The 15,208-nt window shown below is 42.6% G+C and overlaps 1 protein-coding gene across 1 annotated transcript in view; it reads left to right on the top strand.

Annotated features, from left to right (window-relative positions):
• Nucleotides 1-397: 397 nt before the first annotated feature.
• The window catches only part of VWC2 (von Willebrand factor C domain containing 2), a gene marked incomplete at both ends in the record, with an annotated part of 51,796 nt that continues 36,985 nt past the window's right edge, over nt 398-15,208 (top strand). Inside the window, 2 exons of the mRNA XM_079533277.1 lie at nt 398-1,111; nt 8,092-8,221. Of these exons, the coding sequence (XP_079389403.1) occupies nt 398-1,111; nt 8,092-8,221 (844 nt within the window). The remainder of the gene's footprint in view (nt 1,112-8,091; nt 8,222-15,208) is intronic.

The raw sequence follows: 15,208 nt of genomic DNA, 5'->3' as shown, positions 1-15,208 counted from the left end.
AAAACACCGTGCATGCAGATGAGCGGGACGCAGCCGGCTCCGCGCTGCTCCACGCCGGGCAGCGCTGTCACTCAGCCCCTGCCCTAAGACTGCAGCCGCGGGAGACCCTGATCCCGGGACGGGGGTCGGCGTGCGAGGCTCGGGCGGAGGTCCGCTCCGGAGCGGGGGGAGGAGGAGGAGGAGGAAGAGGAAGAGGAGGAGGAGGGATGGCCGCGGCAGCAGGCTGTGCTCTGCCCGGTGCGTGCTGTTCGCACGGTGCGCGAGGTGTCGTTGCGTCGGGGTGGGGGAGAGGTGCCCGGGCTGAAGTGTTCTAACCGCTCTTTTCCTAGGGGCTGCGGATCCGCCGCGCACTTCCCTCCGATGTGAGCGCAGTGTCCCCTGTGGGATGCAGTAGGTGATGCCCAGCTCTACTGCAATGGCAATTGGAGCTCTCTCCAGCTCTCTCCTGGTAACCTGCTGCCTCATGGTTGCCCTCTGTAGCTCCACCATCCCCCTGCAGAAGCTGGCCAGGGCACAGGACAAGCAGGAGATCAAGGCCAGCCAGGAGAAGAGGGACCACGCGTCGGCGAGGGACAGCCAGGCCGGCGCGGGGAAAGTGGGCGAGATCGGCCGCAGCGGGAGGGAGGAGGGCGGCAGGGACTGGAAGAGCAAAGGCAGCAGAAACTACTCCAACAAGGAGTCGTGGACCAAGCAGAAGCAGGCTTGGAGCAGCCAGGGGACGGGCGGGAAGTCCGCCAGTGTGCCGGTCCAGGAACAGCGGGACATGGCGGCCGAGGCGCCTCGTCTGGCCGAGGCCTCGTCGCTGCCGGCGGCAGTGGCCAGCGCTACCCCGGAGCCCCTGGAGGAGTACGCCTACCCGGACTACCGCGGGAAGGGCTGTGTGGATGAGAGCGGCTTCGTCTACGCCATCGGGGAGAAGTTCGCGCCGGGCCCCTCAGCCTGCCCCTGCCTGTGCACGGAGGAGGGCCCGCTGTGCATGCAGCCCGAGTGCCCCAGGCTCCACCCTCGGTGCGTGCATGTGGACACCACGCAGTGCTGCCCGCAGTGCAAGGAGAGGAAGAACTACTGCGAGTTTCGGGGGAAGACCTACCAGAGCCTCGAGGAGTTCATGGTAAGGGCTGAGCAGAAGGGCGTTTTGCAGGGCCTCGGCCGCTTGGAGCCGCACGGGGAGTTTGGAGAGTGCTCTGGGTCTCCCCTCCCCTTTTCATTTCTGCCTTAGCACTGCTTCTGCGGTGCTGTGAAATATTCCCCTCAAACATGACCTTTCTTGTGCTGCGATACTGTAATATTTTCAAATGAGGGGGTTGGTCTCTATTAATTCCTTTGGTATTTACAGTAAAAAATGCTACTTGAAAGGATGCTGCTTGGCAGCGGGGTGGATTTGAGGAGGATTTCCAGCACTGCGTTTGTTCTCTTGTTTTACCGTTCCCTGTGACACTTGTGCCGTGCAGGGACCAGGCAAGGGGTTGCGGGTTGACTCCCATTCCCGGCAGTCAGGCAGTGATGTTACCTTTTTTTAACTCTGCCTAATCTGAGCGGAAAAGGTTGTGCAATGCTTTCAGAGAACAAGGATGGGCCTGCCTTTTAATGAGAGCAGGGGTTACTGTCTGGTTTATGGTTACATTGAAACAAAGGACTTGAAAAGCTGTGTTTAGAGAGAGCTTTTCAGAGCAGAGCCTTTTAAACACTGCTGTCCAAGGTCATTATCATTGAAAATGTATGTTGTTTACTGCAGTGCACTGAAAAGTTTTGAAGTTTCCTGGTTGCTTATCTTGCTCTTTTCACGTGTTGTAGTGGCTGAGCTCTGCAGGCAGGCTGTAAGGACTTGCTTGGGAATGGCTGCAGGTGAGGATCTGGTTCAGCACCTTTGTGGGAATACACGGCTTTGGCTTGAGTGGGCTGAGGGCTCTTTGGAGCCCTGTCAGCTTGAGCCTTTCATAGCTGGAGGAAGATAAATTACATCTGTGAAAGATGTAAATAAGTTTCCCCCTCTGCTCTCTGTGGTGTCTGTGTGCTCTTAGAAGCTTATTTCTATTTATGTCTTCACATTTCACATGCAGAGTATTTGTTGTTTTCAAAGCATGGCAGAAGACATTGTGCATCCTCTCAAAGATGGCATTCAGCTCTGGGGCAGTGGTTTCCCTTTAAGAGGAAGACCACTGTAGTAGTGGCAGGTTGGTGACACTTCAGAGATAGGTTGTAAGATTCCTTCTTTTTCAGTGAAGTTAATTCTGAACAGCAGACAGAGCAGTGATACTTTTGCATGTGCTCTGTGCAGGTCTCCATATGGAAGTTTAAAAGGCTTCTCCTCACTGTTAGCCCAACTTCTAACAAGTTGCTTTTCTCTGTATATAGTGGTGTCCTGTTATTGGCTGTAAAGCAAATCTGAAGTACCTTGTTCAGTGTATGCTGGGAGAGTATAGCCTTAGGACTTCCGTTATACTTGAGCATGGATGGCAGCTTTTGTAAAAAGGGAACGCAAAGAGTGACATCTACAAAAATGTTAGTGTAGGCTTTGGCTTCCAAATTCTTTTTAACCCTGTTCAGCCTTTATATAGTTGAACTGATGCCCTCCTGCAATGAAATAGTATGTCCCTTACTGCTTTGTATTTGTCGGCTTTAGAAAGGAGGGAGAATGGGTGCCTGTTCCAGGTGTGCAAGGAAAGTTACCAGCACAGCACAGCAGGGGGTTTGCAACTGCTTCGTTTTGACACGTCAGGACATTGCTTTTTTGTCAGGCTCCCACACTGGTTCCAATAATACAGGCACAAAACTGTAAACACAATCATCAGCCCATGCAGCCGCAATTAGCTGCGATGCCTGGCAAAGGAGAGCACAGATGTGGTCAGATTGCTGCTTGGTGGAAACAACTGCAAATGCAAATCATCACACACAAAGGCTTTTTCTACAAGTTTAAAGCTGGCTGTTTTACAGAGCTTTCTTATATGCCACCTCTTGATGAAGGTCAGGGAAGGAATTATAAATGGATAGAAGTCTGATTTTATTCTGTCTTCACCTTTGTTTTCTGTTTATTGCCACTCATCAGACATTATTGAAGGAAGAAAAACGTGACTTAACTTTTAAGGGAAGTTACCTACACAGATACTTACATGCAGATGTGTATATATATACATGCAGGTTTAGGAGTCTGCTTATATAAAATTTGTATATAATTCAACACAGCAAAACATCTCCTTGAAAAGAGCCAGTACTAACTCAGAAGCTGAGTTTGCCAGGGAAGGAAGATTTGATGTTTTTCTTCTTTGATTGACAGGCAAACCCACAGGCTCTGTGTGCGTATGTGTGTACGTGTACACCTGTGTTTTTCTGCTTTTCAAAAAGGATAGGAATATCAATACAAAATCACAAGGATGAGGTTTCCTGAAGCTGTTTTCATCAGCACTGCTCTGCTCTCCTGGGGGTATCGTGATGCTGTATGGCAGAGGCATCATTGCAGGATCCGTACAAGTGAAACTGGAGCAAAAGCCTCAGCACTGCTGGTGAAATGCAACTAGGATAAAATTCAGCACTGGAGCTAGAGATTGCTGAGCACGTACTCCATGAGATGTTTTTCAGTCTTACAGTAACATTTGGAAATGCAGGCTGACATATAAAGTAATAGCCTTACAGGGACCATAAATAATCTTCAGAAGTGCATTATTCAATGGGAAAGATCTACATTGTTGGAAGTTGTTGCTTTATGGGTTATGGGTTTTGTTTTGAATTTCTGTGCCACCAAAAAATGTGGGTTTTTTGTTTTTTTTTTTTTGTTTTTTTTTGATGGGGGGGTGAATACTTTGGAAATCCGGAAGTCAACAAACCCAAACAAATTTTGAAACATCTGTGACACTGTGAAGTGATAGAGAAATCAAAGCAAGGCTGGTACATTGTTGTAGGCGAATGCAACAGTACATTTAATTCTTGTCAACCTAATTCCTTTTATGTTCTCCTAAGTTGTGTGAAAGAAAATAGTTATTCAAATTCCACCAGAATAGCAAATCACTTTGGGATTATGATTTTTTTTTTTAAACTTAGATTTTCTCAAAGAGCAAATGTGGATTACCATGTAATCTATAATATTTTATTTGGCATGTGGGAAGGGAAAAGATAAAGCTCAGCTTACCCTGTATCAGAACTTTAATGAGTGTCAATGACTTCTCACTTCTTAACTGCAACAGTTTAAGTTGTAAGTTGCTTGATAAACCTACTACTCTCACTAATGTTCAGTTTTCTTCATGCTCTGCTAGTGGGAAGTCTACCTGTTTACGCAATTATGTGTTTGTATTTTTTCCTGCATCTGCAACTTGATAGCAAAATGTTTACACATCTGCTCATAAACTTCCCTGTAAACAGTTCTAAAGAAGTTTTTATTTTTGCCATCTGTACTCCATTTTCTACAGGTTTTACAGCTGCCTGGTGAATACTTCAGCCTTCTGTGCTTCTTGTTGTCTTTACCCAGTTTTTGCATAGACAGATCTACTGCTGCTGTGTAGTTAATAACTTCATCTGCAGACCAGAGAATCATGGCATTGTTAGTCTTCAGAGAGAGACTGCTAGGTCATGTCGTCTCCAGTCCAGCCTGGTTATGTCAAATGTGCTAAGTGTGAGTTCTGCAAGACTGGTGGTTTCCCAGATGAACAAGTAGGCTGCTCATTGCATTGGCTGTCATTAGTGACTGTGCTGCAGGGAATGTTCTTATGTTACAGGAACAGAGGAGAGGAAATGAAGGACCAAAAATTTCTTTTCATTCTGATTTATTTAACTTCTGTTGTAATACACTGTCTTATTGTCTCTCTCTCTAATGATGATTATGTTTCCAAGTATTCAGCTGCCATTAAGATAAGAAATTGTTTTTCTATAGTTCCTGCTACATCGTGATAATATATAAAAAGCAGTGCTCTGCCATTTAGTCCAAGGATGAATAGATAAAGGTGGACACTAACACTGTTTTAGCAGCTACTGTGGTTCACTTACATGCTTGAAAAGAGGTTCGTGAGCACAAACGTATGCGGAACCTCCTTGATGCCAGTCCCCTTCCTCACCAAAGTGGGCTAAGCTTGTATGTGTAGTCCTACTGACTTTGGTAAACACTCTGAGGTATAAAAATTAGCGTTGTAAAAGTGGGAGGGAAAGCAGCAGTGCCAAGCAAAACAGGATTTGTGAGCATTGGAATCTGATCTCTGGTTCTGACACATACCTGGAGTAGGAGAACACCATGTGTGGCTGATGGCTTTGCCACACGTTTCCCATGGCTATGGTCCCATGGGCATGTTCCTATGGAATCTATATTCCTGGGTAAGTAGAAGATGGAACCTTTGGACTAAGGAGTGGCAGGGAGTCACAAACTGCTGTTTGTACAGTTGACTTAACAGAGACATCAGAGGAGTGTTTATCCCACCCAGTAAGTGAAAAGTTGAACAAAACTGGGCCTAACAGTTGGCAGTGCTTACTTGTAAAGATGGAGAAAGGCTTTTTACCAGACCCCATAGTGGCTAAAAAGAAAGGGCAACAGCTTTCAACTACAAAAGAGTGGGTTTAGATTGGGCTTCATGATCTTGGAGGTCTTTTCCAACCTTGATGATTCTATGATTAGATATTGGGAAGAAATTCTTCCAAATGAGGGTAGTGAGGCAATAGCACAGCTGCCCAGAGAAGCTGTGGGTGCTCCATCTCTAAAGTCACATAAGACCAGGTTGGCTGGGGACCTGGGCAGCCTGAGCTGGTGGGTGGCAGCCCTTCCCATGGCAGGGGAGTGGGGCTGGGTGAGCTTTAAGGTCCCTTCCAGCCCAAATTGTTCTGGGATTCTGTATGCATTCTCCTGAAACAATCCATCATTACCAAACAGGAAGAGTGTTCCTGACTGCAGTGTAACATGAGCAATAGTGTACTGATTCATGAACAATGTGGTCCTTAACTGAACGCGCTGTACAAGAGGAAAGGGCATCATTCCAAATTATCATTACTAGACAAAGATTTGATCAGTTTTGTTTGTCGTTTTGCAGTATTATCAATTTTTTACTTACTGGTTTGTTGCTGTAGAAGTTTTAGACTTATGCATAAGTCTAAAAAAATGTTGAAGCCTATTGAAAGCTATAGATTCGCCTTGTTGAGCCATATCCTTGGAACTGAGTTCTAGTAGCACTGATCAAATAGGATTTCTACGTTTCTTTTTTTCATAATTTAATAAGCATTTCTTTCTGCACCTAAGCCCAGAGGGAAGACTATTTACTAATGACTTGCAGGGGGTCATTTTTGCTTACATTCAAACTTTCACATGAAATTCAAGTGACTGTCTGAAATAGCTGACTCTGAGCACTAGATCAGAAATCTCCTCATCTGCTGATGTTCCAACTCTGCAAGTGAACGTGGCAGTCTTTGAACAATTACAAGACGGAGTTCCCGTTTGAAAGCCCACAATAAAAGTCTGCAGCAGTGGGCTGTCAGCCTCCATGTAGCATTTTATAAATGCATGATGCATATTTTTGTCCTGAGTGAAGTGCAAAGCAAAGGGAAATCGGGAAACAAGTAGCTAGCAAAGGAAGTCTGAAATAAATAATAGTAATAAAAGCAGAAAGCAACACAGCAAGAGACCCTATTTAGGCATTCTAAGTAGAGGGGATGGTGTTAAAAAATGCACAAGTGCATAAAGAAATGACAGTCCTGGCAGGTGGGAAGAGAAGTAGCAAAGCATGGATGAGCATTTAGTTAGAGATGATGCTGTGCAAGCATCAACGTATTTGAACTCAGGAAGTGAGAAAGATGTGAATAGGACAAGCTAGCCAAGAATGGAGCTCAGGAAAAAAGGAATATGATAGAAATACACTTCAGAAAGAGGGAGAAGATACCAGAAGATCTGCAAGTTAGAGATCTTGCATGATTCTCCGTAACAAAAACTATATTTTTTAGTTTTGAGGTTACTCTGCTCATGTTGGAGAAATGCAGAAGATGGTTGTTCTGCATCAGCTGGAATCTGGAATGGGAAAGACTCCAAGCAAAACCAGCCTCGTCAAAGTGTTGACCTTAAGTAAACCTGGAATGTGAACAGATGATGGATTTAGAGGACCACTGTTATTAACGTGCAGCCAGATTTTCATCCTGCGCTTTGAGCACAGATAGCAGTGTGGGGCTTTTTTTAGAATAGTGATGCAATTTAATGTAAATTTCTTCTTCTTTGGTGCCCTTCCTTCCCTCTACCTCCAGCTCTTCTAGGAGTACATGGACATTAGAGATGCCATGTGCAGCACCTTGTGGGGAAGAGAACAACTGGAATTATACATCTAACAAACACAGACTTTTTAAAGTCCATATCTTTCCTAAAGGGATCCTTGATTCCATTTTGTTAGAAATTAATTTAATTGAAGTAGGTCATTTAAGTAGTTATCTCCTGGAGCTTCTATTCTGCAGAATTCTTCAAAACCAGTTACGTTTCAGTAGGTAAAAAAGGATGATCCTATTTCTTTATTTTTTTGGCTTCACCTCTTTCTTTGAGTTGCATTTTCTTTTCAGAAAGTTTCACATATTACAAAAGAGTAGTTAACCTCTGGGAAATATCTGAGTTCACAGGATGTTTTTCCCTACTTCACAATGAGAATGATCATTTTCAGTGAAGTTGCATTCAGTGAAATGCAACTTCCTGCCACCAAGAGGTTTCAAACCTGGAAAAAATGCAATGAAGATTTCCATTAAAAGGAGTTTCATGTTTCATTTAGCAAAAATTCTCCTTTATTTTTAATGCAGTATTTTTTTGCTAAATAATTTTTTGAACATCTAATAAAATTAAGCAAAATTTCAACTGAATTAGGAACCTATTATGCAGAAATTTCACTAAAAATGTAGGAATATTTTTACTTTATTTGTGTTAAAATCTAAGAAGTTGTTGTTCCTGAGATCTCTTTAGCAATTCCATTTGGGGCACAGGTTCACAGCAGAGCTTGCAACTCATTGTGCTGCAGTCCTGTAATTTTGCAGGAGCCCAGCCTTGCCCTCTGCTTTATTCAGACCATAGAAAGCATTTGTTTTAAAGGAAGAGGAATAAGAGATAAAGGAAAGAAGAAGTGAAAGGATTAAAAGATGAGTGGATTTGTGTTTCAGGTTTCTCCATGTGAGAAGTGTCGCTGTGAAGCCAATGGTGAAGTGCTGTGCACTGTGTCAGCTTGTCCCCAGACCGAGTGCGTGGATCCTGTCTATGAGCCTGATCAGTGCTGTCCTATCTGCAAAAATGGTAAGTGACTGCTGCAGAACTAGAAGGGGGTTTCTCTCAGAGGGATCCAAGTGGCTCAGTTCCCTTTTAGCAGAATAATTTCCATTGCTTCCTCTTTCTCCAAAGAGAGATGGAGAAAGATTGTGTAGGACTGGTGCCTTCCTGGTGTGAAGAGTCCAGTCTCCTACTGACTGAGATGGACTCAAATATGACCTATCAGTATTTTTGTTACCCAGAAGACTTAACTTAGAGTGTTAATGCCATTTATTTATGTGGTCTCTGGATAGAAACTGTAAATAAACTTATTGTAGATATGGTTTATATATAGCCACACTAAAATGCATGCAGGCTCTTCATGTTATTCACCTTTCAGTTTGAGAAGAAAAGTTACTTTTTTTCCCCCTCCTTATTTCCCCTTTCACAGATTCTTCTCCCCCCCCCCTTTTTTTTTTTTTCCTGAGGCAAATCAAATGTACTTTATTATGCTCATTTAATTTTCATAACTAAATGAATTAAACTCCCAAATTTAATTGAATATTTTTTGTAACTAAATTAGACAGAAAGCCTCTCTACTCCCAGCAAGGGCTTGCATTAGATCAAAGTCTTGGTCTATTTAGAAGAAAAAATTACATGACACACTGGCTCATCACTTATAAAGAAGAAATGATAATATATTAATAGAAATGAATACTGCAAAATCTCACATTAAATTATATTTTAAACGAAAAAAACATTTGAAAATATTCAGGTAATTTGCAGTCATATATTATTTCTCTAGAATAGCTTGGTTCCACTGCATTAGCTAAAACAAACTGATTAAATTTGTGAAAAACCTAGGGAAGGAGACAGTGTGCAGCATGTGCTTTTCAGAAATTCAACTGTAGATGATAAGGGATAGTTAATTGCATTGCAGGAGTTTCATTTGTATGGACATAGAAGTAATTGCTTTCCATCCCTTAATTGGTTGTTACAACCCTGAAGGAATTTGTTCCCATCGGTACAGCTTAAGTGTACTCTGCTTTTGGAGATGAGGACAGGTATTTCATGAGGCACCAAGGACTAAGAGACTGCTGGCAGGGGTAAGGTCTGTTCTCAGTGCCAGGGGCAGAGTTGAAAGCACAGCGTGTTAAGTCTGCATGGTCTTTCCCTCTGACTGTCTCCAGAGGTGCTTGCACTGTTCAGAGCTCCAAGTATTTTTGTGCCAGTACATGTTCTCTCACACTTGTGGTGGTGGCCATCTTCCATTTGCATTTGAATTAAGCTGGTGTGACAATGTGGGGTTTGGCTTAACTGGTTCCAAAGATCCCCTGATGCATTTCCCAGAAAGGAGGCCCTTTTCAAAAACCATATGTAAACATGCCTTAGTTACCACGACTGCCTACTCTTTAAGCACAAAAGCTGGATTACTTGAGTTCTGCCGGCAAGCAGAGAATGTTCATGCCCTCAGCTTCTGAATCCCCAAATTAATTGCATATTCCTTCTGTATACCCAGAAGCTGGCATCACTGACCCAGTTTCAAACCAAGGTGACCAGAGCTGACTGTTTCCAGTGAGCTGTCCTGTCACTTCTGTGCATGTCAGAGAACCAAGAGTGGTTTTCCTTGTTAGCTTTTAGACAAGAAAATAAAGCCATTAACAATAACAGCAAAAACAAGATGTTTCAAAAGAAGCTTGACTTTTCTGGTTCAACACACAGCTTTGGTATATTATTGTAAAGAAATTCCTGAGGAATCCTTTCAATTTAAGGAGCTGATTTAGAAAATATCAGGCAGTTTGCTTTCAGAGTTTATTGTAAAGCATGGAATGCGTGTAGTTTGCAAGGAACTCTAGTGAGTTACTGAATGTCTTTAATTAGATTGGAGCAAAAACCTACTGAGCAGGAAAACCTAGCTGCCTCATCCGTCATTTTCAAGCCTATTGGAACAAATGCGCTGTGAATGTGAGTCAGGGGAAACAATCACAGCATTGTGCTGCAGGGCTGATTGCAGCAGAGATGACATCAACAACGTCATGTTAGTAACCCAAAGGAGCTCAAGAGATGTATATCTTGCTCAGCCACGTAGCCCGTGTGGTGGGAAAGGTGGAACCTGCCTTTCTAGAGAGGCATGGAGAGTGTGCAAGTGAGATGACTGCTTTCATACTCAGCATCCTACTGTAGATAGAACAAGAAGAGGTAGAAGGTGAAATTTGGGTTCTGTGTATTGAATAAAATTTGTGCACTATAAATGAACAAAATCCTATTCAGATATGCGTCCCATTCCTGGCACTTTATACCATACAATGCTTTCCCAGCCTCCCTGACCTGGTGGTGAACCAACAGGTTTGGAGCTAGACAGTTGCATCCATCACTAATAGGAACTCACACAAATGCCTGAATATGATTTGTGGAGGAAATTTAGGGGAAGCTAGTCATGATTAGAAATGAGTGAATTCAGTCACCTGACAGATATGGGACAATGTACGTTCTCTCTTGTAGGAAGGAGAGAGTGACTTCTTTGACTTCTTTAACCTGATTCCACAGAAGTGCCGGCAACTCTTCAATGAGGGAGGGATAGGCTGTTGTGCAGTTTCATGTTTATTTTCAACCAAAGAAATGAATGGATAACTTGCAGAGCCAAAAACCGCCTTACTTACAGAATCTCATAATCTTCTGTATCACATTCTGTCTGTCCAGAAAGAGCCCAGATACCTTCAAAGTTGAAGATGTCACTTTCTTCTTTGTGACAGGGACAGTTTGTACTTCAAAGAAGCGTCTGTTCAGAAAAGTAGCTTATGGGAGGGATGAAAGGTACGCTTCACTGATAAAATCTTTGGTTGGGGGAATTTGCTCCTTTTTATATCTTGAGGCACTATAAGAAGGGAGACACTTTGTGTTTATCACATCTATATACCCAGTAAGTATGCAAAGTATGGACAGAGGGGAATGGAAGAGAGGCTTTCTTCACGTGGAGGTTGAGCTTCAGGTAACCAACTGCAGCAATAGGAAAAAAAAACCAACACAAACTTAAATTGCATTTCAGAGAGCTGTACTGGGTAACAAGTGCCCTATCCTGTTCTTCTTCCTCCTTTGTGGCGCTGGCAGTGCGATTGCTTCTGTAAAGGCAGACCCTTTTTTACATCAATACCAATATGCTCAGAATCAGGCACAAACGTTTCAACAGCTCATCAGGAGTGAAGAATGAAGATAATAAGCATAGCACTCTCTCTTCATTAGAAAAAGGCTGGGTATTTGTTGCCAGTGATTTATTTGGGTGGTGGGGGAATGGCTAATACCAAAAGTGAATTATCTTCCTAAATTGAATTACCTTGCTTGTCTGCTCCACTTCTGCTCTCTGTTTGAGCCCCGGTAGCTGTGCACAGCTGAATTGAGCCTGCTGTGTGGGAGCTACGGAAGGGCTAGGCAAAACCAAGGGTCCAGGCAGAGCCTGAAAAGGAGTTGCTAAAAAAAAAAACCCAAAACAAAAAAACCCACAAACAAACAAACAAAAACCTCAAACCATTTTGTTCCAAGGTCCCCAGCAGTTTTTTGTTTTGTTATATGGTTGAAAGATGATCCCAAACAGAAAGAAGCTAGTCCAGGTGCCTCCTTAGCACTTACCTGTTTGTGCTTGGTGATGTTTCAGAGGCTTAGGTAGGCTTCTGAATGACGTGGGAAGCTCAGTTTGCGTGAAGCACTCTCAGAGGTACAACATGGCTTTGTCTCAGTTTGGGACCCAGATCTATTTAAAAATGGTGGAAAATATGTGAGCTGTGGCCTGGAGACCCATCCCACCATAGCAAGGCCAAGGGAACTTTGTCCAGGCAGACACAGGGACAGTCTATCATGGCAGTGGGGTGTTTGTTCTTCCTGCAGCCCCAGCCTTATACAAGCACCATGGAGAATCTGACCTGTAAAATTTAATATCCTTCTACAATATGCTTAAATAAAATATTATATCCCCCTCAACTGTATATGGCTTGGTCTCAGTAGCAGAGAAAGTGTTGTAATGCTGTCCTGGTAGGTGCCAAGGCAGGACTATTGTAAACATCAAGAGTTGAACTGCTGAAACTTAACCAAATAGTACCTTTGATTCTTCTCTCTTTTATCTATTTTTGTTTTAAAGACTCTTTTCAGTGATGTCTTGGCAAGTAATTTATATAAAGCAGAGAAGATGCAGAAGTTTAAAAGTCTGAGAGTGATTCTTAGTCCCCCTTAAGAGAGGTCAGGTGGTCATGCTGATCTTCTGGATGTAATTATAGGATTACAAAGTAACTGTAAAATCCAGTTGCTAAGATTGAAACAATACATCATTTTATTAAAAAAGGAATTTTCATTAAAAAATAACCTATTAAATCCTTACACCCCAATCCCTTTTCTGTCAGTGCTGTACGCACCAGTGTTTTGCTCCCTTCTGCTGAGTTCAGTTCAGGCCTTTATGTGGAGTGGATAGTTTTTATTTTGTGTTTCTGTGATCTTCAATCACTTAGCAAAAACTTCTGCAGAAACTTTGTGCTTTAATTGGCTGTGTTTCACAAAATGATTTATAATATGGGACTGTTAACCAGAAAATATTAATGTTTCAGTGGGAAAAACACCATTAAAGTTTCATGAACAGCTGCATGTGATTAAAGTTGCCTAGTGAATATGCAGGTAGGTGAAAAACTGTAGCAGAAAATTTGGCAACTGTTTATGGAAAATAAAGAAATATCAGACTTGTTCCTTTATGGTTGCTTGGAGTGTTTAGAGTGGCTTCAAATCTAGTAGGTGAAGTCAGTAATTTAGTAATAGTAATTTTTATTGCTTCTGTATCTTCTGTTAATGAAATTGTGAGGAAGATCAGTCTAAGTCATCTTGTTTCAAGAGATTCCTTTAACACTGTCTAATATCTCTCTCTGCTTCTAATTTTTTCCTCTTTACTTTGGAAGGTTGATGGCTACACAAGCCGCATGTGGTTTCAGTGCAGAAATCCCAGGATTTTGCTGTTGGGTCATTTTTTTTCTCTTTTGGATCAGACCTGTAATGTGCGTGGATTACCACTGCAAAGTGACGAGGTGGTGGAACAGGCTGCCCAGGGAGGTGGGGGCATCACCGTCCCTGGAAGCTTTCAAGAAAGATGTAGTAGATGAGCACTGAAGGATATGGGTTAGTGGGCATGGTGGTCATGGGTTGATGGCTGGACAGGATGATCTTAGTGGTCTTTTCTATCCTTGATGATTCTATGATTCTATGCATGTACATGCAATGAGATCCATTGTTGACTTTGTTATTTCCACATTGAGCTAGCTAAGTAGTTGCAGATGCTGTTACTGCCCCGAAGTGTATTTCTTCAATATGTATGTTACACTGGTCTGCAAAGCATTTGGTTTATTTAATGATAGGCAGTTATAGAGGATGAGAAGGATCTGTCTGAAGACATGGCAAAATTATCCAGTTATACTGAGCCTTAATCTGTTAATGGGACAAATCTCTATATTTATTGCATAGAAATCTCTATATGTATTGCATAAAAGTACCATGTATATGCTCTTCTTTGTTGTTGTTTTTATCACTAAGAGGTCAAAAAGCTTTCAGATGGGAGTTCTGCTGTTGACAGGCAACAATAACTGTGCTTGAGTATATAGCATACTGTCATTTTGCTCAGACATGTGAGGGAAATCAGAAGTTATACTAATGTTTAAAGTAGTACTTATATACTAAGACAGTAGGATGCAGCATAGCCTATTAAAACATTAAGGCAGTGTATCCTATAGGCTTTCCAGAACTCATTCTGCAATATTTTCTCATTACAGACTGCTGCGGTGAGCTTGAGCAGCTTTTCTTCAGCAGCCAGTTTTTCTCTCTTCAGTTGATACTGCAGGCTTAGCTGCTGTATTACTGCTGTATTCTGTCCTGTCAGTCATCCATGACAGCTGCTGGCAGGGACTGCCTCTTTACTGTGGGTTAAACAAGTTGGTGAGGAAGTGTGCAATAGGGCTGAGTGGAAGGGAGAGTCCTAGGGGAATGAGCTGCGCACTCCTCCTTGTGCAGTCAGGACCCTGCTTCACTGTGTCACAGCTCCTTCAGAGGTATTTAGCTTCAGCTCCAGGAGCAGAAAGATGAGAATGCTCCTTTTGTCAGTACAAGGAACAAGCAAACAAACAAAAAAAAATCACAAAAAAAGCACCTGAAATTCTTGGGGGTGTGGGAGAATAACTTTTATGACAACTGTATGGGAACTACTGAGTCACGGCCTGAACCTTTGATTGATCACCTGAGGCGAGCCATGAGTCAGCCAGAGGAGCACAGGTGAAGGCAATTCACCTGTGCTGCTGGAAGGGCTGGAGCCAGGCTCCACCCCTCCTAGACCTGTTTAAGAGCTGGCTACCAGTGGGGAAGGATCTTGTCTGGAGATCCCTCCTTCTGGTGTTTTGTGGTGATCCCAACTAAGGGTAAGCCTTCCATTTATTCTCTTTTGTTATTGTAATCTACTTTGCCTAACTCTCTTGTTTATTTTGTGATTGTAACATCTTAATATCCATTGATTATACAACAACTTACATGTATTAAAAAAAGAAATACATACTTCACACTGCTCTTCATGATTCTGTTATGTACCTACCATCCTGGATATGTTTCAAACAGAACAGTGCCTTCATGGTAATATCCACTAAGATACTGCAGTAAACAGTGTCCTATTGCTTGATCTGTTGTGTCTGACAGCTTCTCGTTCACATGGAGGCACGCTGGGGGATTTCTTGTTTTTCAGTGAAACGAGTATCCCGTTTTCCCTCAAAATGAACTCATCGGCTACTTTCGTTTTTTTTTAAAACAGCTTTTCATATAAGAATTGTTTGAGTTCGTGTTACAGTTTAATTTGCACGTACATATGGAATTAGGAAAGATGTTAAAATTAAGATATCCTGGAGTTTACACTGTGCCCCACACACTGCATCCAGTGCTCTGCTCTTTCTTTGCTGTTCAGAGAAATTTCTGAAAATTAGTGCTTAGAGAAGGGAAGATCTTCCTGCATTTGGTCTTGGTCTTTATTCT

This window comes from Tetrao urogallus, assembly GCF_951394365.1.
Source record: "Tetrao urogallus genome assembly, chromosome: 3".
In the NCBI taxonomy this organism is placed as follows: Eukaryota; Metazoa; Chordata; class Aves; order Galliformes; family Phasianidae; genus Tetrao; species Tetrao urogallus.
The sequence above is the reverse complement of the archived record's forward strand: the minus strand, read 5'-3'. Positions and strand labels throughout refer to the sequence as shown.